The following is a 27,585-nucleotide window of genomic DNA, read 5'->3' as shown; positions in this document are numbered from 1 at the left end:
TTTCAAAATTCATACAAAATCCTATATAATAAAACTCACCCTCAACGTTCTGAGGACACTGACGTCACTGTCAGGTCCTCCGGGCACTTCCTTCCAGTTCGAAGGGTTCGTGGTGGTGAAGCCACCGAAATCACTGTGTTGGGGCCCCGCCCTCGCGTCAAACGTGATGATGTCGAGGGCGGAGCAATGGCGTCAGTGGCTTCACAACCATCGACTCAGCAGATTGAAGGTGGCGTGCCGAGGTCCGCAACAATGGCGGTAAGTGCATACACAACGCCGAAGGGGTGAGTAGGGAGGGGGGGTTCGGGAGGAAAACCGTGCTAGTGCCCGTTTCATTTGCGCCAGAAACGGGCATGTTTTACTAGTTATGTATAATTCCCTGGGGTCTACATAAGGGTATTTGGTGTGCTGCAGGGGTGCTGTTATCCCCAGGATCAGTGCAACATCCCTTTTGCCATGATTTTCCCCTCCAGACTTTCTCACCCAACCTTTAAAGGAAGGAGTGATTCTGGGAGCAACATCTGGAGGTTGCTGAAAGCAGGAGCAATTGGTAAGCAGTAAAAAAGCAAAAAGAAGTGGATCATACAGGGACAATAGAAGTATAAAAAAAAGTCCATTTATTAAAAAAAAGTTTTGAAAAAGCCCAAGGTAGCCATGTTTCGCCTACTTCAAGGTTGCAGCAGGGATCAACAAGTAGAAGGGAAAGAAAGCTGTCACCTTAGGCAACTGCCTAGTCTTGTCTAATGGTTAAGTTGACCCTGATAACTTGCTCTGACAGAATATAGAGTTTTAGGACAAAAAGCATTAGGATAAGAAACAAAAGTCTGAAGAAGACGCAGATATATATGAATAATGTTATGCAGACAGGAAAGGAAAAGAGGGTTTTTCAATGTACCAACTTAAGGGGTTGTTGTACCCTAGCCAATTTTTTTATTTCATGCCCATCATTTGCCCAATCTTCTAATATGAGGTATGCAGATAGGGACAAATTTTCAGTCAGCAATGTCACTGGTACCGCGGTTTAACTTAACCTCAGCTGCTACAGTTCAGCCCATGCTGACTCTTGTTGCAAAATAGCTGTGGTAACTTCTAGCAATTGACTTGTGGTAGAAGTCTCAGCAGCCATTTTGTGACTGGAGCCAGCATGGGCAGGAGAAATTGGGATTTTCTCCTTCCAAGCCTATTCCCCCTAGACCACCAGGGGATCCTAAGGTAGGCTCGGGTGGCCTACATGTGGGTGGCTGGGAGGCTTTTTGAGGGGGAAAGGAGAAGAATATTGTCAGTATAGAAGTAAACAGAAATTCCAAATGATTTAATAAGTGCAGCAAGGGGGCTTAAGTGCAGATTGAAAAGAAGAAGGGTAAGAATTGACCCCTGAGGGTATCCCACAGTGGATATCCCTTTTCTGAGAGTTAGAAGTGCGGGTCAAAACTTGGCATGAACAATGAGACAGAAAAGAGGTGAACCAGGAAAGCACATCACAGTGAGATGCTGGTATGCACAGTCAGGGAGAAGGATCTGGGGGTGATAGTATCTGAGGATCTGAAGGTGATGAAACAGTGTGACAAGGTGGTGGCTGAAACCAGAAGGATGCTAGACTGTATAGAGAGAGGTGTAAAAAGCAGAAGGAAGGAGGTGTTGATGCCCTGTACAAGTCATTGGTGAGACCCCACTTGGAGTACCGTGTTCAGGTTTGGAGACCGTATCTTGCTAAAGATGTAAGAAGACTTGAAGTGGTCCAGAGGAAGGTGACAAAAATTATATGGGGCTTGCACCAAAAGACACATAAAAAAAGACTGGAAGACCCAAGTATGTATACCCTAGAGAAGAGGAAGAACAGAGCAGATATGATACAGACATTTAAATATAGAAACAGAGAAGGGAAATGGTAAAACTTAAGGACATGAGGTTGCAGGGTGGTAGACTCGGGAGTAATGTCAGAAAATTATTTTCCACGGGGAGAGTTGTTGATGACTGGAATGTCCTCCCGAAGGAGGTGGTGGAAATAAAAAAAGCTGTGGTGGAATTCAAAAAGGAATGGGATGAGCAAAGAGGATCTCTAATTAGAAAATTAATATCAATCTTAAAGGGTTCCGTATGTGTTTGCATGTCAAGTGGTGCTTAGATGGGGAACTCTGGCTGCATCAACTAAGGCCAGTGATGGGCTGGCTTGTATGGCATATAGCAATCCAGTTTAGGATGGACTGGAGAGAGCTTTGAAAGAAACTCCATTAATTTGGAAAGTAAGGACAGTGCTGGGCAGACTTTTACGGTCTTTGTCCCACAAATAATGAGATGGATTTGGGTAGGCTGAAGTGGGCTTTGGCTGCAACTCCAGTAGTTGGAGCATAAGGACTGAGCTGGGCAGACATCTATGGTCTATGTCCGAGAAACACCAAAGAAAGACCATGATCACGTATATAATATCACGTTCATTGTTGATTTAATTTTGATTGCTAATGAATGTGACTTGGGCAGACTGGATAGACCTTTCAGGTCTTTATCTGCCGTCACTTACTACGTTACTATATTAATGGAGCCAGGTGAGAAAGCAGAAGGGAATGGTTAACAAGGTCAAAAGCAGCAGATAGGTTGAGGGAAAGTGTCAAAACTGATTTATATTGATTGTGGTAAGATGAAGTTCACTGTAGAGGGCTGTCAAAATTGCTTTTGTACTGTAATTTGACTTGAACCCGGACTAACGGGTAAAAAGAGGCCACTTGCCCCGCCCCCGGTCGCCCCCTCTTCCCCCCATCACCTTCCCTCCCCCCTGTCACCTCCCCTCCCCTTACGCTACTATCCCTGGTGGTCTAGAGGTACCTCTTCACTCGGGACAGGAAAGAAAGAGCCCTCTCTTTCCTGCCCGGAGCGCTGCTGCTACCTGCCTGCTGCATCCTGTGTGAGTCCGGCTCTCGGCGTTTCAAAATGGCCACTGAGAGTTGAAGTCTCGCGAGGCTGCTTTAACTCTCGGCGGCCATTTTGAAATGCTGAGAGCCGGACCCGGACTCACACAGGATGCAGCAGGGCAGCTAGCATCAGCGCTCTGGGCAGGAAAGAGGGGACTCTTTCTTTCCTGCCCCTAAGAGCAAAGAGGTACCTCTAGACCATCAGGGATAGTAGCGTAAGGGGAGGGGAAGGGAGTCCCGCGCCCACCTCCGCTCCTGCCCCCACCAGCCAGCCCATTTGTCCGGGTAAATCCGGACTTATGGTAACCCTAGACGGGGATTTAGAGCAAGAGTCTTTTCTGAAAAGTCAGAGAGGTGCAGGAAGACTACCTTTTCAAATACTTTGGACATAAAAGAGAGATTAGAGACAGGGCAATAATGACTAGCAAATGAAGGATCCAGAGTTGCTCTTTTTCAAAATGGGACAGTCTATTGCTAAGTTCCATAGGTCTGGGAACTGGCTAGTAGTGAGGTTTTAGGATATTTAGTTGGAAAACAGGCTGTGGCACTGCAGAAGAGTGCACAGAGATCCTAAAACCGTCAGCCCTGTTTTACATGATTTGTACCATTAAGCCCATTATTTATAAAGAATTGCTCAACACCCTCAAAATAGGGGCGGTACAATAAAAACAATAGCTAGTGATAACCCCCCCCCCCCCCCCTGGAAATAATGAATTGATAAATGAAAATACTAGGTATAAAAATGACAAAATCAAAATTGAAATAGTGAAAATTCATCAGTAAGGACTCACCCAAGCCTGAGAGCTTAACATGAAATTGCCAAATAAAAGGCTTTTCAATGTGCTCTCCTTATATCACATTATTTATAAAGAACAGATAGAACCTAGAAAATCCAGACTCTGATACTCACGGTGCACTATCACTTGAACATCACAGGTCTTGTGCCCTGCTTCATTGGTTGCTGTACATCGATAAAGTCCAGAGTGTGCTGTGCTGAGATTCCATAGTCTAACACGTGCAGGGTTGAAAATGCCTGGGAACAGTACAATGAAAGAATGGAATTGTCTCTGAAGAGGTTTAGGAAGATTCTAGCAAATGTTGCTACAAAATGGAAGCTTACCAACCGAAGACGTGGCTGGCAGAACCCCGAGGATTTGTTCCTTGCCACTTACAGTTGCCCACTTGTATTGGATAGGTTCTGTTCCTGCTGCTGACTTGCATTCCAAGGTTATATTTCCTCCCTCAGATAGTTCTCCTTCCATCCAGCACTTGGGTTCTGATGGTTTTACTGAAAGAAAGAAAGGGGTAAATATTCTGCGGGGGGGGGGGGGGGGTGGGGGGGTCTCAAATCATGTGAAACTTTTACATATTTCCAGAAATGTTAATAATGCCTTCTATTATATTTCTATCATGTATTCCATTACCATGCAATCCAACATCCTTCTGTAACACCAAATGTCTATTCTCTTCTCATTTCCATTATCCATGATGTTTTGTAAGCCACATTGCGCCTGCAAAGAGGTGGGAAAATGTGGGATACAAGTGCAATAAATAAACAAATAAGTGCAGTGTTTGGTACTTAACCACCTAAGTGAAACCGGATAAAGATAGGACTGAGTTTTATGCAGTCCGATTTACCCAGTTAACTTGGTGAAAATCTGCCAAAGTGGAGGAACACTGCAATCCCACGACAGATGTAGAACAAACAGATAGTGGGAAGTAGAACTTTACTCTCCAGAGATGATTGCAATATCGTTCTTAAGCAAGAAATTTTGCCTGCATTATTAAATCAAGACTCTTGAGGCAGGCCTGTGGCCGAAACACAGTACTGTGGTGAGTCTTCCATCAATAAACTTCATTTAAAATCCTACAGTTCTTTTATGTCTGGAGCGCAAGGTCTACTTCCCACTGTTTGAATATCAGTGCTTAACATAAGTGCCAGCTCTACCTCAGGACCACCCACAAACTAGCTGGCTACGTGTTTTGCCATTAAACCAATTTCACCTATTTAAGTACGAAACTGTGGAATGCATTACCAAAAGCAGTGAAAAGGATACATGACCATCTACAATTCAGGCGAACTTTGAAGACCTATCTGTTTTGTAAGGCCTACCCTGCTGTTTCTGATTAGCAGCCTCAACACTGCACTGATTTAATAGACAATGTTATTTCTTATATCTTTGCCATTTATTGTTCCCATTTACCCCCTACCTTCCCTCACCCTGATTCTATTTGTATTTTTTAACATCGACCGTATTGGAGCTCCCAAATACGGTGACTTGTAAGCCACATTGAGCCTGCTAATGTGTGGGAAAATGGAGGATACAAATGCTGCAAATTAATTAATTGATGATATTCAGACTAGAGGCACTAACTGGTTAAGTGCCGTGGAATATCAGCAGATAGCCCCACATGTGTGATTTTAACCGGGGAGGAGCCTATCCTGACTGGTTAAATCACTTTGAATATTGATAACAAAGTGTTGTCTCTTTTGAGCTCATGTGGTTGTCATTTCATCCCTAGCACTGCAAACCACAGCCACTGAATTTAGGGACCCTTTTAGCAAAGTGTGTTCAGTTCTGGGCTTAAGGCATTTTAGTGCTGAATTTTAACATGCAGCAAGCCCAAAATGAATGCTGCATCAAGAAGGGGCGTTCCCAGTATTTTTTTTTTTATTGCAGGCCATACGTTTACTCTCTGCAGGTATGCATGCTAATGGGAACATTAAGGCGGGACCACTTATCGCCTCTTATTTAGGAGATGCTAAATACAGTGAAACCTCGGTTTTCGATAATTCGTCCGAAAACTATCGACGAAAACCGAAACCGAGGCAACAAGCAATTTTTCTTTTAAATGAATACAGGCACTCAACCAGCAGCAGCAGTAGTGCTGCAAAAGAACGAAAATTTGGTCAAAACCCAGCAGGGACTTTTATACAGGCACTCAACCAGCAGCAGCAGTAATGTGATCCCACAAACGGAAACAGCGCCCCAGAAGAACGACACGTGAGAACGCAAGATTAGCTGCGTGGGTACGCCGACGAATTCCGAGGCGATCGATGAAAACCGAGACGAAAATTTTGCGAAATCAATTGAAACTGATGAAATCCGAAGTCAACGAAAACCGAGGTTTCACTGTACTTCCATATTAGCCACATTAGCCATTTAGCGCACGGTAAGTGTAATGGCTAGCTGGCTAACATGTCCATGCCTGCTCTCCACCCATCCCATGCCCCCTAACAGGAAAATTCTGAAAAATTCAGTAATGCGCATTTTAACGCTCTGTAACAGGAAACTATTGCAAAACCTTGTTAATGCAGATGCACAGTAGCCTCTTTCCAGGCATTAACTGGGCATTAAGGGGGGGAATTCTATTTATAGAGCTGAAAGTTAGGCACAAAAGGATCCGTACTGAGCCCCTAATCTACGCAGACTGTTCAATATTTATTGAATAGGGGCTCAGCACACAAATCGTGCCTAACTGTGGGTTTGAGACTTAATGCTTCATAGAAGCTGGCGTAATTCTTGCACCCAAAGTTAGGCGCAAATGGCCATTATTTTGTAACATCATGCTTAATTTCATGGACCGCTCTGGACCCACCCATGCCCATCCCATGGGCACACTCCCATTTGAGATGCGAGTGAGTACAGTTGAGTGCCGTTACAGAGGCACATAGATTCAAGATCTGCATGTAACCCCTAATTGGTTTCAATTAAGTGCCTGTTAAGGCACTAATTGATATCGCCAATTAAAAACAATTTGCACATGGATCTTGGATTTGCATGCAAATTCTGGTGGTCAGCTGTAGGCAACCTATATAGAATCCAGAGGTAAGTGCTTAATGCACTGTAGAAAAGGGCCTCTTGTTTAATAAAATGCAGCTTTTTAAATAGTATAGTAGAAATAGCTTTTACCTTAGGAATAGTAATGGGAAAAAAAACACTACAGACCCTTCATGGACAAACAGGACAAAAGCAACCAAGCATGGGTGAATTATCCCTGATGGCACCAGGCTGGATCTGCTCTCCTAGAAGATTGTTGATATCTATCTGGGCATGTGTGAGTGCTCCCACTACTATTACAGTGGCTCTTTCCCCTCAGTCCAGTTCATCTGCTCGCAAAGCAAGAACAATTTGCTCTGTTTTCTTGTATGTGGAAAAATGAAGGGGGAGGGGGGGAAGAAGAAGGACCTTGAAGGCAAAGGATTCTTCAAAAGGCAGCAGTACCTGTAGGTGTTCCTCAAGCCCACAAGAGGCATCAACCCAAAGTGCCTTTCACATGGTACCTGTGGGTGTTCCTTGAGTCTGCAAAAGACACCAACCCAAAGGGATCTGAAGCGATACCCATGGAGGTTTTATATCAGGATGCTAATATTAAAAAACATTTTTTAAAAAGTACTCCTTACAGGTGTCCTGTAAATAAAAATAAAAAAGCACCAGACTTGGGGAGTGTTTTACAGTACTATCTGGCAAGGTGGGGGGGCACTCTAAGCAGCCACTGGAAGCCCTCAGTCAGCAAGGCTGCCTTCATTATGCCCAAGTGCCTTTAAATGATGGTAGGAACCACTCAAATAACCTCCTTGTCTACACTCAAGCGAATAGTCTCTCTCATTGGATCTTCAATAGAAATCAAACAAAATAAAACATGGAAAAGAAAATAAGATGATACCTTTTTTATTGGACATAACTTAATACATTGGATCTTGGAAGCATGCTAGTGGTCTTGGTGCTAAATGATTTGTCTGCCTTAAATTTGCCCTAGATCTCCTCAAAAATCCTCTCCTGAGTAGCACTCTATCTCTAAGCCTGGTGCATGATACTAGGAGCCCTCCTCTGACTGATGAACAGAATATGCCAGCTGCATTTGCTGAGCATATAGATAGCTATGAATTAATGGGACAAAGCCAGCATAGATTTAGCTGAGGGAAATCTTGTCTCACAAATCTGCTACATTTCTTTGAAGGGGTCTGATAAAATACCTCATGAATGACTCCTGAGGAAATTTAGAAAGTCATGGGATATAAGGCAGTGCCCTATTGTGGACTAAGAACCATTTAAAGATAGAAAACAGAGAATAGGGTTAAATGGTCAATATTATCAGTGGAGATGGGAGTCTAGAGGATGCTGCCCCTCTCCTTTAATAGAAGTCCCTCACAGAAGCAGAGCCACCTTAAACCCCCATAATCCTGCCCAAGGGAGACATGACATGGAAGGGGTGGAGCCAAGAGGGCATGATCTAGGAAGTATATAAGCTGAGGCCATAGCTAGCAGTGTTGCCAGGTGGGCAGTTTTACCGCCCAATTGGGCGGTTTTCCGCAACCCGCCGCGGGAAATTTTTGCCCGCGGCGGGTTGCGTTTTTTTGGGCTGCTTTTTGGTCTTCTGGGCGGTTTTTGGAGCGTTTTTTTTTCGGCCGCGGGGGTGGGGTTAGTGACGTTTTGGGCGGGGCCGATGACGGGGGAGGCGGGGCTGATGATGGGGAGGCGGGGCTGATGACGGGGGAGGCGGGGCTGATGATGGGGAGGCGGGGCCGATGACGGCGGGGGTGGGGGTGTCAGGGGCGGGGTTTGAGTTTGGGCGGGTTTTGGGCTGGCTTTAGGCTGGTTTGGGCGGGAAAAAAATTTTCCACCTGGCAACCCTGATAGCTAGGTTAAGGAGACCCAGAGGGAAGCAGTGAAGTCACAAAGCATGTGCCTCCACCACTTATATGTGAACTGCTACACTACACCACTGGAAACCTTGCAGATTTTGTATTTTGACCTGAGTAATTGCTAGAGACTTCCCTGATAACTTTGAGGAACCAGGCCAGGGACAAGTAAAGTGTACTGCTGGACTGAGAGGACATAAGATACACAGTGGCCCTGCAGGAGCAGTCCACACGAGGACACTGTTACATTTACAGACTAGTTTTATGTTGCCTTTTTTCTACCTGTGAATAGAACAGGACCCCATACCTACCAACTTTAATAAATGCTCTTCTCTTTACATGCAACTACTGTATGGCTCTGTCTTACTTGGGCACCGAGCCTGCCCTCATTCACTTTTGCACATATTGTGGCAGTGATGGGATTTAGAGCTTAACCTGCCAGAAGAAGCTGGAATCCTAAGCCTCCTGGGCTCTGGACCTTGTAGGAATATCCTGCAGGAACAACAGGCTAGAGGTACCAGCCCTGCCTTAGTTAGGAGTTGGAAGAAATATAGTTAGTGCTGGACAAGAAGGGTTTGTGTGTGAATTCCCCTTGCCCAGAATGCGCTCAGACTATAAGGAAAACACGGAAAAACTGCTCCAGGCTTTACTGGAAGGCTAGCAGCAGCTGAAACAAGTGGTGCAGAGGCAAGGGGAACAGCAACAGGCTTCCTAGAGATTTCTGGAGGCCCAAAAGAACTCCCTTGCTCAAGTGACACAAGCAATACATTCATCCAGACTACACACTCTGGTTCCAGCTTTAAGAACATAAGAATAACTATACTGGGTCAGACCAATGGTCCATCTAGACCAATATCCTGTTTCCAACAGTGGCCAATCCAGATCACAAGTACCTGGCAAAACCCAAGTAGTAGCAAGATTCCGTGCTAACAATCCCAGGGCAAGCAGTGGCTTCCCCATGTCTGTCTCAATAGCAGACTATGGACTTTTCTTCCAAGAACTTGTCCAAACTTTTTTAAACCCAGATATGCTAACCGCTTTTACCACATCCTTCAGCAATGAGTTCTAGAGCTTAACTGTTCATTGAGTGAAAACAAAATCCTATTTGTTTTAAAAGTATTTCCATGTAACTTCATTGAGTGTCCCCTGGTCTTTATACTATTTGAAAGAGTAAAAAATTGATTCACTTCTACTCGTTCTACACCACTCAGAATTTTGTAGACCTCAATTATATCCCCCTTCAGCCATCTCTTTTCCAAGCTGAAGAGCTGTAATCTCTTTAGCCTTTCCTCATATGAGAAGAGTTCCATCCCCTTTATCGTTTTGGTCACTCTTCTTTGAACCTTTTCTAATTCCACTATATCTTTTTTGAGAAATAGTGACCAGAAATGAAAGCAATACTCAAGGTGAGATCGCACCATGGAGTGATTCAAAGGAATTATAATATTCTTGGTCATTTCTTCCCTTTCCTTATAATTCCTAGCATTCTGTTTGCCTTTTTGGCCACCACTGCACACTGGGGAGAAGATTTCAGTGTACTGTCAACAATGACACCTAGATTTTTTTCTCGAGTACTGACTCCTAAGGTGGATCCTAGCATCAGGTAACAATGATTGGGAAGAATAATCCAAATGTACGTCACTTTACATTTGTCCACATTTAATTTCATCTGCCATTTGGATGCCCAGTCTTCCAATTTTCTAAGGTCTTCCTGCAATTTTTCACAATCCACATGTGTTGTAACAACTTTGAATAGTTTTGTGTCATCTGCAAATTTAATCACCTCATTTGTTCCGATTTCTAGATTATTTATAAATATGTTATATAGCACCAGTCCCAGTACAGATCCCTGGGGCAACTCCACTGTTCACCCTCCTCAATTGAGAAACATGGCTATTTAACCCTACCCTCTCTTTTCTGTCCAATAACTAGTTCCTAATCCAAACAGAACATTGCCTCCTATCCCATGACTCTTATTTTCTTAAGTGTCTCTCATAAGGAACTTTGTGAAAAGCTTTCTGAAAATCTAGATACACTACTTCAAATATGGTACCAGAAGATGACCCAGACTCTTTCCTGACAAATTTTGAAAGAACTGCCTGCCTGGCTGGTTGTCCAGAAGCGTCATGGACAGCTTACTTGAGGAATGCACTGATCAGTAGCAGCCAAACTGCATTGCAAGACATTAACTGCGTATAAGGAAGTAAAGGCTGCCATTTTGGAGAGGGTAGGCTGCACCCAAGAGGCCTACCAGCAGTGATTTCAAAAGAGGTCTGTACAAGCCAAGGAGATTCCCTGGAGTTTCTTCTACTGGCTCAAGGAAGTAGCCTGGACATGGCTCTACCTGGAAGGTAAGAATGGCCTAGAGGTAGCAAGAGTCGTTCTCCTTGAACAGTTTCTCGAGGGACAACCCCCATCAATGATACAGTGGGTGCGGCACCACCCTAAGTTGATGCCAGAGAGCACTTTGGAGGCAGCTGAAGCCTTTTATCAAGCACAACCAGAATTTGATCTGGACAAGGACAGGAAGCGAGCGGGGAGTCCCAAGAAGAAGGGAAAGAATACAGGGACCCAAAATGCTAAAGACTTAGTGGGGGCCTCCAGCTTGGGGTCTCAGAAAAGAACCCATTGGCCCCTGCTACCTCAGTTATGGGAACCCCTCTTTCTCACCAGTTTCCAATGTGGGGAGAAAGGCCATATGGCCAGGGACTGTCAGGAGTGATATGAGGAAACTATAGAAGTGACTGTAATAACATCGCTTTGCTACAATGATAGGGAAGCTTCCCAACCTGAGAACAGGTGAGATGTGTGCTGCAAGTCCAATTGGATGGGAACCCCTACCTGGCACTGGTAGATTCTAGCAGTGTGAGGACCCTCATTCTGAGGGGAATAGTTACCTGACAGGAAGAGAACCATGAATGAACTGTGACATTGTCCTGTGTGCATGGAGATTGGGGACAGTACCTCACAGCTCAAGTCTCCCTCCAAATACTGGGTGAACCAGCCCAGTTGGAGGCAATGGTGATGCCTGGGCTCCCTTACCCATTGTTTTGGATCAAGATTTCCCAGTCTTTGAAACCATCTGGTTACCACCAGAGCCTGCTCCTAGTTTCCTGGAATGCCAGTCTTGTGCAGAAACTTTGCTATTGCTAAAAGTTCATCTAACTCTGTATGAGGCCTCTACTTTATAATTGCTAGTCGATGCACTTGGTTAACCAGTGAAAACATTCACTCCATTGCAAGTGTCATCTTTGGCTATCATTATATTGGCTCTTCATTACTATTTACCTTTGTCAGATGGTCTCTATAGAACTTACCCATGACTCCTTTAAAATGTCTTCTCAAGTTCTAGCTTTACTTATCTTCTAAATGAAATGCACAAAAGATCATCATAGCCATTCCTATATCACGAGGTCAATCAGTCTGGCCTAGCTATTGTCCAGAAATGTCTTCACATAATTATCTTTGATTGCACTTATATCTCACTACCAACTTACTTCTTCCCTTCATCTCCATGTTTAACAAAGATTAAATAAAATGAACTAGAATAAAAATGAATATCTGAATATGGTTGTCATCATGTCTATAGCAAAGTCAACACCTTACCATGTTGTCTGTAATCAATTATATTTTACATATCTTCAAATCTCACTATTGCTTAATTCGATCTTCCAGAGCTAACCATGCCTTACTGTCTAAATTGTTTCAATCTCCCACAGCAATGATACCTAGGTTGCAAAGGTTACTCAAGTACATTCAGAACATCATATACCCTTGCATCCTCAGCCATATGTGTCTAATTTTGTCCTGCTTGTCCATGGAGAAAGCAAGATTACTTACCTGTATCAGTGGTTCTCTGCGGACACCATGATAAACCACACAATCCCTCCCACCTCCCCTTATGGTTGAAATTATTTAATCTATAAAACACAGATGGGGAGAAGCAATGGTCACAAAGGAGGGAGCACTCGCACATACACAGAGAGCTTTTGAGACTCTTTTGGGTGCAGAAAGTACATCTGACTTGGTGCTGTCGTCACCCAAGTGTGGCTAATTTATCATGCTGTCCACAGAGAACTCATGTTGCAAGGTAAGTAACCCCACTTTCTGAGACCAATAAGTTTCTTACCTAAAACTTTTAATATCACACGTTCCAGTTTGTAATTCCATCCATTTTTCACTTTGCAGCTGTACATCCCTGCGTCACCGGGCTCCAAGGATCTGATGTATAGGGAGGCATCACCAGCCCGAAAATTAGAGGCGAAGCTGACACGACCCCTCTGATTCATACTTGGGTAATTATAAACAGACTCATCAGAATAACCAATCACCTGAGAAACAAATATTCATGGATGTCTCAGTCCACCACTTTGTACGCATTTAATTATTATCTAGTATGCTTTAAATGTAAAGCAGGTCAATATTTAAAAAGTAGCTCTATGCTCAAGGGTGTGAAGAATGTATATTTTACATATCATGATATAGGTATTTTTAGTTATATATAGAGTGGGACAGGCATGGTTGGGGCTACATATCCCAGTATTTATTTATATCCCACTTAAACCGAAATTTATATATATAATAATCATTCAATGGGATTTATTAACCACCTTTTATAAAGAGATTCATCCAAGGCAGTGTACAGCAGGTATAGCTTGACATAAAACTTATAATTTTGTTAACTACATAAGTATAGGTGCTGATATTTGGCTTCTCTCTCTCTCTCTCTCTCTCTCTCTCTCTCTCTCTCATATGGATTAGGGGGCAATTCTATAAAGGGCATTAAGCACTCAAAATCAGTGTGCTAAGATAGTATTCTATAATGGTTTCTAGGTACCTAGATTCTGTTATAGAAGAGAGCCTAAGTTGGCATTTGAGCACCAACATTTAGGTACCCATACTTATGCCATGTAAAAGGCAGGTGTAAGTGTTGGCACGTAAATTTGGGCGCACATTTTACAGTAATTTATAAAGTTGGTTTCTTAGTATATGACCCGCCAATGCCCCACCCATGTGTATGTTCTCTTGCAGCTACATGCTAAAGCACTGTGGTGCTATCTCATAGAACAGCATCTAAAGTTAGGTGCCTAACTGCCATTTACTCCCGTTTTGGTGCCCAGCGTTAAGCATCTAATTTGCACCTAACTTGTGGCAACCGTATAGAATTGTCCTGTATATGTTTGGCTCAGACATAGAAAACCCAGGTATAATCTGGGTTATCACGTTGGGTTACCAAACCAAACTTATAATCTATACATATTGAGGCTGATATTCAGACCGTGGGACTTAGACCGCTAACCCCCATGGTCTGCGCTAAGCCCAGATATTCAATGCCGGGCCATTTCCAGTGACTGGCATTGAATATCCAGTTTGTGTTTGGCCGGTTTGAAGATAACTGGCTAAGTCAGACTTAGCAAGTTATTTTCAAACTGGCCAAAGATATTCCACTCTTTGATGCTGCCAAATATGGCTGCTAAACCCATTCTAAAAAACAGCGGATAGCCGCAGAGGCGTAGCTAGGTTTTGACGTCTGGGGGAGCAGACTTTTGTAAAATAGGCGCCAGAAAGTAGGCAGGCCATATCATCCCACAGCAGAGAAGGTGCAACTAGACATTCTTGGAAAAGACAAGCCTAGGGGACACTTGTGGCTGCTTCTCATTGGGATTAGCACATCTTTCAAGGGGAATGTACCTAGGCTCTCAAGTGTACAGTGCTGCGTACGTCTAGTAGCGCTATAGAAATGATAAGTAGTAGTAGTAGTAGTCTTACTGTCCTATAAAGGAAACAACCAAACAGGAACTTCTCTGACCATTTACACTGTACTGCCAAGTGGCAGCCAAGTGCAAACACTAATAAAAAACATAGAAATATTTTTTTTTACACTTGAAGCTTATATTAGCATGGCAAGATGTTGGCATTTGTGTACTATGAAGCTTTGAACCGGAGTCTTTCTTCTATGGGAAGCCAGTGCAGCTTGTTAAGATGAGTAACCTGTTCCGGGGCAGAGGGAGCATGAAAACTAAGAGCCGACAGGTGCACGGCACCCTCCCCCAGCGGCGTGCACCCAGGACGGACCGCCCCCACCGCCCTCCCCTCTTGGTACGCCACTGCTTCCATTTGGATTTATCAGTAGTATCTTTGTTCTTTCTCCATTGCTTTTCAAGGAGTCGACATTCCCTTTTTAGGATGGATAGTTCCTCTGTAAACCATGGTGAATTTCTGGACATCTTGACCTTTTTAGTGGTAAATGGAGTGGAGTGGTAGCCTAGTGGTTAGTGCAGTAGACTTTGATCCTGGGGAACTGAGTTCAATTCCCACTGCAGCTCCTTGAGACTCTGGGCAAGTCACTTAACCCTCCATTGCCCCAGGTACAAAATAAGTACCTGAATATATGTAAACTGGTTTGAATGTAGTTGCAAAAACCTCACAAAGGTGGTATATCAAGTCCCATTTCCCTTCTCTTCCCCTTTCCCTAAATGGAGCAATTTTGTCTAGTATGGATTTCACCTTGGTTTCCCAGCGGGATTTGATTGAACCATGTGTAGGAGATGAAATAGTGAGGGGCTCTTTTAGATCAGACCAGTAAGTGACCTCATTGATTTTTACCTCTGGTGGAGATGAGTTTGGAGGACTTGTGCATGGTTAAGCTTGACATACAGATATCAATGGTAAAATGCAGTTGGAAGTGGTCAGACCATGGTACTGGCTTCCATTTGAATGAACTGATCAAGCTATTAGGACAGGAAGACATGAGGTCTAACAGTTGCACCCTTGGAAAGTATAGTTAGTTCGCAGTCCTTCAGGAATGATTTGAAGTTGTGGACATTGGTGTCTGCATCATTTTCCAAATATAGGTTTAAGACTCACAGGAAGATAATCCTAGAAAATTGGGACATGGAAGAGAAAGTAATCTTTACAAGTTGAGGTTCCACCTTTGACCAAGCTCCCGGAGGACAGTAAATGAGGAGTAGGGCGATTTGATTTGCCTCTTTTTGAATTATCACAGAATTTGCACAGCATATATTCCAGTTCAGGGAAAACCCCAGAACTACCTAAAGACACGTGGGAAAAAAAAAACTTAAATAAAAAAGCAAGTCCACCACTTTCTTTTTTACCCTGTCTTGGAGTGTGAAGAATACCTTGGATAGATGTGAGGCAATATTGGACTACCAGCTTCTATGAGCCATGTTTCTGAGATAAACAGAAAGCCCAGATCTGAACATTCAAGTAGATCCCTGTGTAAGAGAGCCTTGTTTCCCACAGACCTGGTGTTGATATAAATAGCGGGGATAGGAGTGAGTTGAGACTTTGTTTGGGTAATTTCAAAAGGTAACAAATTTTTTTAGGCCTTCGAATGTTAGCCATTTGGTTCTGGTCTGAAACCATAGTTTTGTTCTGATGGTATCTATTGGCATTGCCTAGCAGGTATCTGACATTACAGTTAGGGTGTTTCTTAGTACAGTGTTTTCTAGACAGATTGTAAATTACGGGGATAGGATTAGGCACTACGTTATCTGGTAGGTTGCCGCCCGATGTGCTCAAAAGGGCTAACCGCATCCATGTGGAGCCACTTCATGGTGATAGCTTTTGGAGTTAATGTGTCAGTCGGGTTTAGCGCTCTTTATCAGTCTTAAATGTGCAGTGTTAAAGACTCCATTAAAGGCCTGGTTGAAGAGCCAAGCTTTCACCTGTTTCCTGAAGTAGAGATAGTCTTGTGTTGTGTAGCCTTTCAGGCAGTGCATTCCAGAGTGTGAGGGCTACTCCGGAGAAGGCTCGCTTGCGGATATCACATTGTGTTATGTCTTTTGGAGAGGGTGTGGTTAGTGAAAGTCCTTGGGAGGACCTTAGTGTTCTTGGTGGTGTGTAGAGGATCAGCCTATTCTTCAGGTACTCGGGGCAATTTCTTTTCAGGGCCTTGAAGATCAGACATAGAGTTTTAAATTTAACCCTGTATTGTACTGGTAGCCAATGAAGTTTTTGCAAAAATGGTTTGATGTGGTCACATCGTTTGCAACCTTCTATGAGTCTTTCTGCTGCATTCTGAATCAACTGGAGCTGGTGCAGACCCTTTGTAGAACCATTGTAAAGTGCATTGCAGTAATCTAGTTTTGATGATATCATGGCATGCACAACTGGGTAAGATTTACCTTCTCGATGTAAGGAGAGAGGCAGTGTAGGTCTCGCAAATAGTAGAAGCAGCTCTTGAAGGTTGCTTGGATTTGGGGAATCAGAGTAAGTTTTGAATCTAACTGTATTCCAAGGTTCCCGACTTGTGATTTGAGGGGGAGTTCATACTTCCCAAAAGGGATTGTGATATCAGGTATGTATACTCTTGTGTTTTGGGGAACCCAGAGAAGCTTGGTTTTACTTGGGTTCAGGCAAAGTTTGTTGTATTTAGTCCATTCTTGAATTGATCTTAGACGGGTAATCAGTTTATTCAAGGCTGTAGGTAAGTCAGGTTCAATGGGTATGAGTAGCTGTACATCATCTGCATAGATGTAGAACTGTGTGTCCATTGACCGAATCAGCTCAGCTAGTGGTTTGAGGTAGATATTGAATAGAATAGGTGACAGTATCGATCCTTGTGGTACCCCACCCACAGTATCGATCCTTGTGGTACCCCTTGTGGTAGCCCATGGTGGTGATGAGTTGCTGCCAAACGTTATGGATTGTTGCCTGTCTGATAGATAGGATCTGAACTAGGCAAGTACTGTTCCATTGATACCTGTTTTTCTCAGTCTTGCTAGCATGATATGATCCACAGTGTCAAAAGCTGCTGAGAAATTTAGCAGTACTAACATCGAAGCGAAACCCTTGTCTCGGTTTCTGTGAAGATCATCTAGTAGGGACATAGGAGCCAACTTTCAAAATTATTGGGGGTGCTAAGCCCAATGGAAATAACCCCTCCCAGGACATATACAAGGAATTTCTCAATATTGGGGGTGCTGAAGCACCCACAGCACCCACAGAGTCGGCTCCAATGACTGTAGGGATACAAGGATCGTTTCTGTTCCTTAACCGGGTTTGAATCTAGACTGACATGGATCTAGCCAGTTTCTCTTTTCTAGCCAGTCATTATGTTGAACACAGTCTGTTTGTTCTGTGAGTTTCCCTAGAAACGGGATGTTGGATACTGGCCTGTAACTTTCAAGTTTGTCCTGGTCAACGTTTTTCTTTAGCAGAAGGCGAACCATATTTTGAAAAGTATGTGCACAAACACAAACTCACCCTAAGCCTCTTACTATTACCACTTCTGCTTTCAAACTTCCTCTTCATACTGTACAGAACATAAAGGGGGTTAAATTAGCACAAGTAATTCAACCCCATTTTGTGTTTGTTTCTGTTACAGAAAAATTAAAGCAGATAAAGACCATATGGCCTATTCAGTCTGTCCATCCATGCTTTTTATCTGTTCCTATCCATTAGAGACCCTATCAAACCAAGTTTTATTGAATTTAGATACAATCTTCGTCCACCACCTCCCACCGGGAGCCCATTCCACGAATTCAAACCACCCTATGTAATACTGCAAAGTTCTAGAACAGAAGGTTAATATAAAACATAAATATACATGCAAGTATATACAATTTAGAGATAAAATGCCTTTCCCCGCTAACCTGTCCCGCCCTTCCAACAACAGAAAGTTGCATCAGAAGGGGCAGGTCAGATGGGAGGGACGGGTCAGAGTGGAATAGTATGGTAAATGCCTTAGGCAGCCTGCGAGTAAGGCTGCTGTTGGCGTTGCAGTATGAAGACCAGAAAAAGGTGAGAATGAGGGGGCAGAGCCTTTGTGGGGAAAAAGATGCTTGACTGTGCAGGGAAGGCGGGAGAGAGGGAAGCATGGTCGGGGGGGGGGGGGGGGCTCGGAGAGTAAGCAGGCAGAATGGGATGGTCCAGATTCTTGGGTGGTCCACTTTCAAGAGGTCTGGATTCTCAGGTGGTCCGGATTACTGGAAGCAGGATTTTTGGACTTTTACTGTATTGATTAATATTTTACATAAGTATTGCCATACTGGGACAGACCGAAGGTCCATCAAGCCCATCATCCTGTTTCCAGCAGTGGTCAATGACCTCTATCATATCTTCCCTCAGCCATCTTTTCTCCAAGCTGAAGAGCCCTAGCCACTTTAGCCTTTCCTCATAAGGAAGTCGTCCCATCACCTTTATCATTTTCATCGCATGCGTATCTGCCCTGCACACTCAAATTTGGGAGCCCAACGTTTTACAACCTATAGAGAAACCAGGGGTATTTATGCCATTGAGCATGTGTAAAGTCAATGTAGAACCTTTTCTCCATGTCTGTGTATTCTTTTGTGAAATGGGAAATTACAGATTTTAGTCCCACCCAAACCATGCCACCTTTATCCTCTATGTAGTGTAGATCTTCAAGTGTAAATAGAGGTTTTAAAAAAAGAAATCATACAGATGTATGCAAAATACATCAGTAAATGCTGGTATTTCCATGTGAAAATCATGAGTAAGGTTTCTAAAGTAATCCCCATAGTGTAGATTTTCAGGGTCTTTTAATATTGAGCTGGCTACAGTCAATATTTTTTATGGAGAATTTTGTTTGTTTCAGAAAACTTACCATGTTTGGTGCTGATTCAGGTTTCTGCTCGAACCACCATTCTATGTCCAAGCTTTTGAGCCCCAGCCGACCCAGTTCATGGTGACAAGGTAGTGTCACATTCTCTTCTTCTACCTTCATAATCTCTATCTGAGCATAAGCCCACCAGGCAGAGCTAGAAACTAAGGAAGCAACAACTTGTCAATGAGGTAGAGCATTGTCTTCCACACATACTTTAAAAACTAGTAGCATTATAATGATGAAACAGTAAAAAAGAAACAACAAAATATACTGAACTTTCAATACAATATCATCCCAACTCAGCTCAATATATATATATATATATATATATATATATATATATATATATATATATATGTTAATTCTATCCAACAATAGCTGTAAATACAACAATGAACAAATCAATATAGAAAGGAACATCTCTCCCCCCCCCCCCTTCATAAATACAATTGACCAAAATAAACAGTAGCATTCTAGGGAGACAAATATATAATGGGAATTCATAGTTAAATTATGTGAAGCCTGAATTTGCATAGGTTTTTTAGGTAGGAAAAGGGACATCCTAGTCTGGGCATTTACAGTTATGGAGCCCTTTAAAAATATCTATAATGCTATGGGAAATACATATGTATGTGATGGCATCAAGGAGACGGCAGGAGCATACTTGGCCCATTATCTGGCCTGAAACCAGTAGGTGAATCTTGTCACCATATGAATTACATTATTTTGGGTGTCCCAAGATGGTGGCTGCATTGGGGAACTTCCTTCAGTGGAGTGGCTTCAGCCTTGTGATGTCATGTCGTTTTCCCTGTTAATCAGACCTCCTTGGGTAGTATGTAGAGTGGGAGAGGCCATTTTACAAAGAAACAAGTTCTAAAAAGAATGGCATCACTTGGGGCTCTGCACATGTAAATGCCAGCAGGTAACCATGCAAGTTGCACCCAGTATGTGTAAGTAGCAGATTTTACAAAGCCACATTCCTTAGAGAAGCCAGTTATGGAGCCAAAGTCCAAGAAATTTTTTTAGGTGATTTTAAGGTAAGCAAAATTACTCCCTCAGGGGGTCCTTTACTAAAACTTAGCTCTAGTTATCTGCAGCAGAGCCCATAGGAATAACATGGGCCCTGCTGCAGATAACTTGAGCTTTCTCAATCACTTCTCCAAACTCTAGGTCCAAATGAATAGTTTGCTGACAGTTATGTGTGACTCAGAGCAAGTATAAATGCCAGCATTTAAATTTGTGAAAAATACATAAATATTTCAGTGGGATTCATTAATCACCTTTATGAAGAGATTCATCCAAAGCAGTGTACAGCAGGTATAACTTGACATAAAACTTATAATTTTGTTAACTGCATAAGTAAAATGACCAAATATAAACATGCAATCAATGAGGTGTTTTTCTGTTGCAAAACAGAAAATAAATGCATTCTTCTAAGATCAACCCAAAACAGACCCCTTTCAAATGTGTGCATTCTGCCCAGTTCCAGTGCATATGTAGACAAATGGGCTCCAAGCAAGATTATGAATAAGCCCAATTACAAACCCAGTGAAGTGGCCAATTTTTGGACCCCTTGACAGCTCTACTAGAGTAGGAAGGTATGCTGGAAGCCATAGCATAGCAAACCAGGCAAAACAATAAAGGAATTCTACGCAAAGAAAACTCGATAGGCTTCATAGGGGCAGGAGACCTGTTGCAAATGGTGGCGGACGGCAGTGGAGCAGAGGCACAAAGCACAAATTGTGTATGGATGGTTAACTGTCAGCTTATTACATTTCTTTGTTACAGGTTTTTTTTTTAATTTCTATAAAGTGTTTGATGTACTGGTACTGGTGCTATTTAACATATTTATAAATGATAAGGAAATCAGAACGACAAGTGAGGTGATCAAATTTGCAGATGATACACAACTATTCAAGGTTGTTAAAACATATGAAGGTTGCCAGAGTCTTGTCTCATCTTCATCTTATGAAAGTGAAGAAAAGAGTCGGGGTGTTGGAGAACACAACAAAAGCAGAGAAGAGCTGACAAAGTTGCAGACAGAAGTAGCTTGGTTGAAAGACAAGGCAGACGATCAAAAGAACTGGGATCAGTATTCCAATGTATGTATCTCTGAGATGCTTGATGGGGTAAAGCTCCTGGACACTTGTAGGTTTGTGCAGACTGTTTAATGACTGCTGAAACTTCTGCTTTTGAGATCAATCATACTCACAGAGAGACCAGATAGCATTCTGGCCCAGGTTAAGTAGCCATATGCGATTATCTTCCACCTTCTCTGCTATCTGGAGAAAGAGCACCTCATTTGGGATGCCAGGAAGGCTTGGGTGATCCACATGAAAGACCTCTATATTTCTGGAATCGAGACTATAAGGAGTGAAAGGCACTCCTTAAATACAGAGACACTGCTGAAGGTGGGGATATGTGCCAGCATCTGGTTTCCTACCCATCTGATAGCATTTAAGAAAGGGGTTTGCAAATGTTGCTTTCCCTGGAAGATATCGATAAATTGATCACTTTACATAAAGAGGGGAGCCAGCATTAGACAGAAGCTACTGAGCATGGAGACATTGACAAAGCCAGAAGACGGGGGGGGGGGGGGGGGGGGGGGGGGGGAGTCTCCAGTCTCCACGGCAACAGAGAGGCAACTGCCATAGGCAGGCAGAATGGATGGCTGGATAAATGACTGTAGATGGGGCAGATGTAGGAGAGATCCTACTGCCTGCCCAGTTTGTCTAGGAGCCCCAGCATAGGAGACAAATGTGGGAGATGGCTGATCGGAACAACTTCTGCTCTGAGATTTGGATAATGGCCCTTTTTTGCAGCAGAACCACCAAGTGGTGACCTGAGTTGATTCTGTATGGGAAGTGCAGCAAGGATTTGAATGGTTTATGGGTCACTGACTTTGTGAGAACCGTGCATGATTGAGGGTAGTGGGAGGGGTTGGGGGACAGTGATGTTTCAACTGTGGATGAAAGGAAGGGGGAGAGAGGGGGTGTGAACTGTAGTGAATGTATGGATCGCTGTTGGGTGGGCAGTAGTTAGGGTGGTGGGTGTAAAGTTAGGATCTTGTGCGACGCTGACAATATGCATGTTTTTTTGCCATCTTAAACTAGGCATCTGTTTATAAAATGTGTCCTACAAATTTTAGGCTAGCTATGCTGGATAGCCAGTAGTGATGTGCTGTCAATAGCAAAGCTAAACCAACATTTCTAGCCTAGTGCTCTCAGACCATTGTTAGACCAAATAGGAAGCTAATAAGAGGGATTCTTATTTCCAAAAGAAAAGATGGAAAGGGGAAGACCTGTTTTCAGCTCAGTGTGTGGATGGGGTGCCTGGAGTCACCTTCTTTTACAAAGAAGGGGAGGGCCCAGGATCTGTCTGATTTTTATTTAAAGATCAGATGGGTAAAAAAGGGGATTGCTTTCACGCATCCAGTATCCCATGTCAATGTGTTTTAAAATCTTGATTGGATGCTCTGTTTTGTCATCTCCATGCTATCAACTTTGCTTAAGTATTTTGACGATGGAGCAGGGAGGGGGGTTGTAGATTTGTTAGGAACTGGGCAACATTCTGGGGAAAGGGGAGCCTATGCCGAAAGGATGGGCTCCATCTTAACCAGGGTGGGACCAGGCTGCTGGCATCGGCATTTAAAAAGGAGATAGAGCAGCTTTTAAACTAGAAACAGTGGGGAAGGCCGACAGTCGCTCAAAAGCATATGGTTAGGGATAAGGTATCTTTCAAAGATATCACCAAAACAGGGAAGACAGGGTATCCTGATAGTGAGGTTGCAAAAGAGACCGTAGTAGATCAGGTGTCCTTAAATAAAAACAAAAATCAGACAAAAGATTGCAAATTAATACTGTCAAGTACTGAGCATGATGTAAATAGGAACAACAAACATAGTTTGAAATGTCTATATGCGAATGCCAGGAGCCTAAGAAATAAGATGGAAGAGTTAGAATATATTGCACTAAATGAAAAATTAGATATAATAGGCATCTCTGAGACCTGCTGGAAGGAGGATAACCAGTGGGACACTGTCATACCGGGGTACAAATTATATCGTAGTGACAGGGTGGATCGAATTGGCAGAGGGGTAGCGTTGTATATTAACGAGAGCCTTGACTCAAATAGATTGAAAATTCTGCAAGAAACAAAACACTTCTTGGAATCACTGTGGATTGAAATTCCATGTGTAAAGGGGAAAAGGATAGTGATAGGAGTGTACTACTGTCCGCCTGGCCAAAATGAACTGATGAATGCAGAAATGTTAAAGGAAATTAGGGACGCAAACAAACTGGGCAACACAATAATAATGGGTGATTTCAATTACCCCGATATTGACTGGGTAAATGTTACATTGGGGCATGCTAGAGAGATAAATTCCTTGATTAAATCAAGGACAGCTTTATGGAGCAGCTGGTACAGGAGGTACTGATACTCATTATGGGTGGGGTCACCACCTGTGGCTCTGCCCCTATGGTAGCCACATTAGCCACACCCCTAGTACCAGCCATGGTGCATATAAATAGGCACCACTGAAAATATTATACCAGTATAGGAGAAAAAAATAACTTGTGTAGTACTGAGAGCTGCTGTGAGAGGTCATGGTAGCCATTTTCCCAAGGCACTGCAAGAGGCAGGAATGCTGACCCCAATGACCATGCTGGACCACCAGGAATGTAGGCAAGCACAGGGGGGGGGGGGGTGCTTACCTTCAACATTGAGGGGAGGGGAGGTGAGGGTGGAGGGTCTTGCAGCGGGAGGGTCTTAATGGGTGGGGGGCAGGGAAGGAAGGAAAGAGGGGACATTAGGATGGGAGGGGGCTCAGGGGCTTTTATTTCTTGGAAAAAAAAAAGTTATGTGGGCCAGAGCAGCCTGATATTCAGCTGGGCCCGCATGGGGCTGCATAACTTTTATGCAACCCTGGCTGAATTTCGGCCAAATCCATATAACCTCCAGCAGCCTGCCCGCCCCAAATTATCCCCTGATATTCAGTGCCAGTGCTTGGACGTGGCCCAGCACTAAATATCAGGGGATAATTTAGCCGGCGACAATCTGCATTTTAAAAAATGCTGTCCGCCGCCGGCTGAATATTGGGGGCCACATTTTGAGTTCTTTCTTAAACTGGACAAGGAAAGTAATCCTGCGAAGAGTCGCAGGAAGCTCATTCCAAAGTTTAGGACCTACAATTCTAAACTTAGATTTCCTATTGACCTCAAGATGGAAAGAACAATTTCAAGTAGGTCCTGACTACAGGAACAGAGTGTCCTAACAGGTTGATAGAGATGCAAACTAGAGGTAAGAATAGGAGAGATCATTTGATGAAGTGCTTTGAAAACTAGACAGACAATCTTAAATTTTATTTACTGCTCAATAGGCAACCAATGAAAATGTTTTAAAACTGGAGTAATGTGGGTATACCTAGGTACACCTGCAAAAACTGTAGCTTTAGCATTTTGTACTGATTGCAATGCTTTCAAAGAATTTTTGAAAGTCCAAGCAGAAGACCATTGTAATAAACGAAACACGAAAAAAAAATCAAGGTCTGCACTGCCATTCTAAAACTGAAAGAGTTTAAAAGATCTCTTAATCGTCTCACAAGTTTCAATTAAAAAAAAATCAAACTGATCAGTTTGCCTCCACTAATTGCTACGTTAGATTTGCAGCTAATGTGTGGTACAATCCTGCATTAAGCTATGATAACTGCGAATCATAACACGCTTTAGTAAAGGGACCCCTAAACCTGTAAGAGACGGTAGGAGCACTCTTTAAGCTATCAAGGAAAACTAGTGAGAAATTTTGCCCTAACAGAACCTTAACATTTTGACCACAAGATGGAACCAAATCCACATTTTACTCTTGACTGTTCAAATTGAAACAAGCTGCAAGCAAGATTTAAGTAATATGGTTATAAAGTTAGTCCACATGGATATGTACAGTAGGAATCTTTTATTGGAATAGCTTAATATATTTATGACTCACTTTAAAGAGCTAGTATGTCCCCTTGCACGGATCTGGTAAAGAGAGTATAGATCTTAAAAGCAAATCACAAATGTACGAGTATTTAGTTAGTTCAATAAAAAAAAAGGTATTACCTACAACTTGTTCTTGACCTTTATTTCTAGATAAGGAATATTTAAATGGGTAACAGGGATGTGCACTGACCAAAAGATTTTGGTGCATTTAGTTTAACTCCCAATTTGTAGGCAGATTTTCAGTTTGTTTTACACATTTGTTTAATAACCTATGAAATAGTAGACATACAATTGGCCTGTTGGTGTTAAAAAGTTCTAATGCACATTTTAAAAAGTTTAACACGAATTAAATAGTTTTCGCATACACCGACATTTTTAAGGCATGTAAAAAGCACAATAGGCTAGATTCTATATATGGCACACAAAAAAAATCAGCAATGGAAAAAAGCGCTATTCTATAGAGTTAGTCGCGTTTATGCCTGGGAATCACACCTAACTTTAGGCGTGGCCATTTGCAGCAACTGAAACGTGATGCAAACGTATGCCCTAAATTCAACACATATCCCCATTATTCTGTAACAATGTACATTAATTTTAGGTATGTTCCCATTCTGCTCATGCTCTTTCCATTTTGGCACCCCTATTTTTTTAGATTGTGTGTAAATTTTAGGCATAGAATTAATGTAAATGCCAATTAAATCTAATTAGTGCCAATAATTGCTTGTTAAAAAGCTAACTGGTGCTAATTAGCTCATTCAGTTAAATTAAATGCACAAATGGGCATTGTCAGGATTGCAGGAGGTCAAAATTATTGCTGGACATACTTATAGTAATATGAAATCAGTTTGACAATATTAAACCACCTTCTGACCTCTGATAAACTCTCCCCCCCTCTCCTGCAGGAACCATTGAGGATGAAATGGGCCAAATGGTGCTCAGAGAGGCCTGATAGCCCTTTGGTTTCTCAATTACTCTTGATTAACATACCTTTTGTTCCATCTGGGAGCAGGCTTCAGAGCAACCAAAGCTAGACAGTGAGGCTCTATCACTAGGGATTTCAAACAGGACAACCTGTGAAAGTTGTCACCTTTCCTGACTTCAGAAAGTATCTGGAGTTCTGTAAAGGAAATAACTGGGAAAGAGAAGTTTTTGATCTCTCTCTGCTCCTGTTCCCTCTCAGTTCTTATTAGGTATAAAGCAGAGCTCACTGGGTCTCTCTCTCTCTCTCTCTCTGTCTTTCTCTGTGCAGCAGAGCACAGAGCTCAGCTTGGGGTCTACTGCCCCCCCCCCCCTTTCTCTGACTGGGGCACTGCTCTCTGTCCTGGGGCATCTCTGCCCTCTCTCCCTGCAAGCAGAACACACCGGGCTCTGCATGCACTACTTCTTTCTCTCTCTTCCTTAAACACACACAGATACAGGCATATACCAGCTACCTGTACTAAATGCTGTGAGCCAATGCATATATGCAAATATAATATACTTTATATATCCAAATCCGTGTGGATTGCGTATTCTTTGGGAACCCACTGCCTCTGTGAAGTGGACCCCGGGACCAACCCTAGACAACGATAGCTGACAGGCATATGCTCAAATTTACGCACTTAATTTTTGGTGATTTTTATAGAATTAGAGGGAATGTGTGCAAATGAGCCACTAATGAGTAATATTTCAATACACTATCTGTTTTGTAAGGTAGAAATTATTCTAGACCATGCACTCCTTAGCTTTCTTTTACCTAATTATGTATATTTTACATTTTGGGAGCAATGTTTCAGTAGCCGCAAAATCTGTGGGTACTTTTGTACATATGGATTGGTAAACAATTTTCAAAGAAAGCATAGCATTTCTTCATAATAAAAATATCTCCCTATTTTTAGATTAAGGAAAGGGGAAAATTACACATATGGATTTGAAAATTCCATTTAGCTTGTATACTCTAGTCCTTCTATCTAAATGCAGTCTGGGGTTTTAAAGCTGCTAAAAGTGCAATGTGTGTGAACTCTGCATGCTCATTGTAGTCATTCTGAGGAGAAAAATGTTCAGACAGGGCGTTTTACCCCCCTTTGAATTGCTGTTTACTCAGTCAAATAGCTTTGAAAATTGTCCTTCACATTGCATCAAAATAAAACTAAACAGAGAAAATATTGAGCCCCACCTTCACAGCGTGGGAGCAATGACTGATTGAAGCTATGTGACTTGACTATGGGTAATTATTTCCTCCCAAATGGATATTTGTCCAAGTCCGAGTGAATGTGGGAGGTTTTTGTTTTTTTTTCCACATTATCCAAATACATAGTCATGGTAAGGTGCTAAGCAGCATGGGTAATTTAAAAAAAAGCCCTGCATCTGGAATACATTTTCTGGAGCTAACATTTAAATGAGGTTTTAGTGTTGGATAAAGAGCTGGACAAATCTGGGATTTACATAGTAACATAGTAAATGGCAGCAGATAAAGATCTGTAGAGTCTA

General features: G+C 42.6%; 1 protein-coding gene across 1 annotated transcript in view; it reads right to left on the bottom strand.

Moving 5' to 3' along the window:
* LOC115458965 (CXADR-like membrane protein) overlaps nt 1-27,585 on the bottom strand; it is a 99,034-nt gene that overhangs the window by 8,722 nt on the left and 62,727 nt on the right. Inside the window, exons 2-5 of the mRNA XM_030188821.1 lie at nt 19,139-19,299; nt 12,680-12,881; nt 4,027-4,194; nt 3,817-3,939 (exon numbers count right to left, since the gene is read on the bottom strand). Of these exons, the coding sequence (XP_030044681.1) occupies nt 3,817-3,939; nt 4,027-4,194; nt 12,680-12,881; nt 19,139-19,299 (654 nt within the window). The remainder of the gene's footprint in view (nt 1-3,816; nt 3,940-4,026; nt 4,195-12,679; nt 12,882-19,138; nt 19,300-27,585) is intronic.

This window comes from Microcaecilia unicolor, unplaced genomic scaffold, assembly GCF_901765095.1.
Source record: "Microcaecilia unicolor unplaced genomic scaffold, aMicUni1.1, whole genome shotgun sequence".
In the NCBI taxonomy this organism is placed as follows: domain Eukaryota; kingdom Metazoa; phylum Chordata; class Amphibia; order Gymnophiona; family Siphonopidae; genus Microcaecilia; species Microcaecilia unicolor.
Note: the sequence above shows the minus strand (reverse complement) of the source record. Positions and strands in the feature narration are given on the sequence as shown.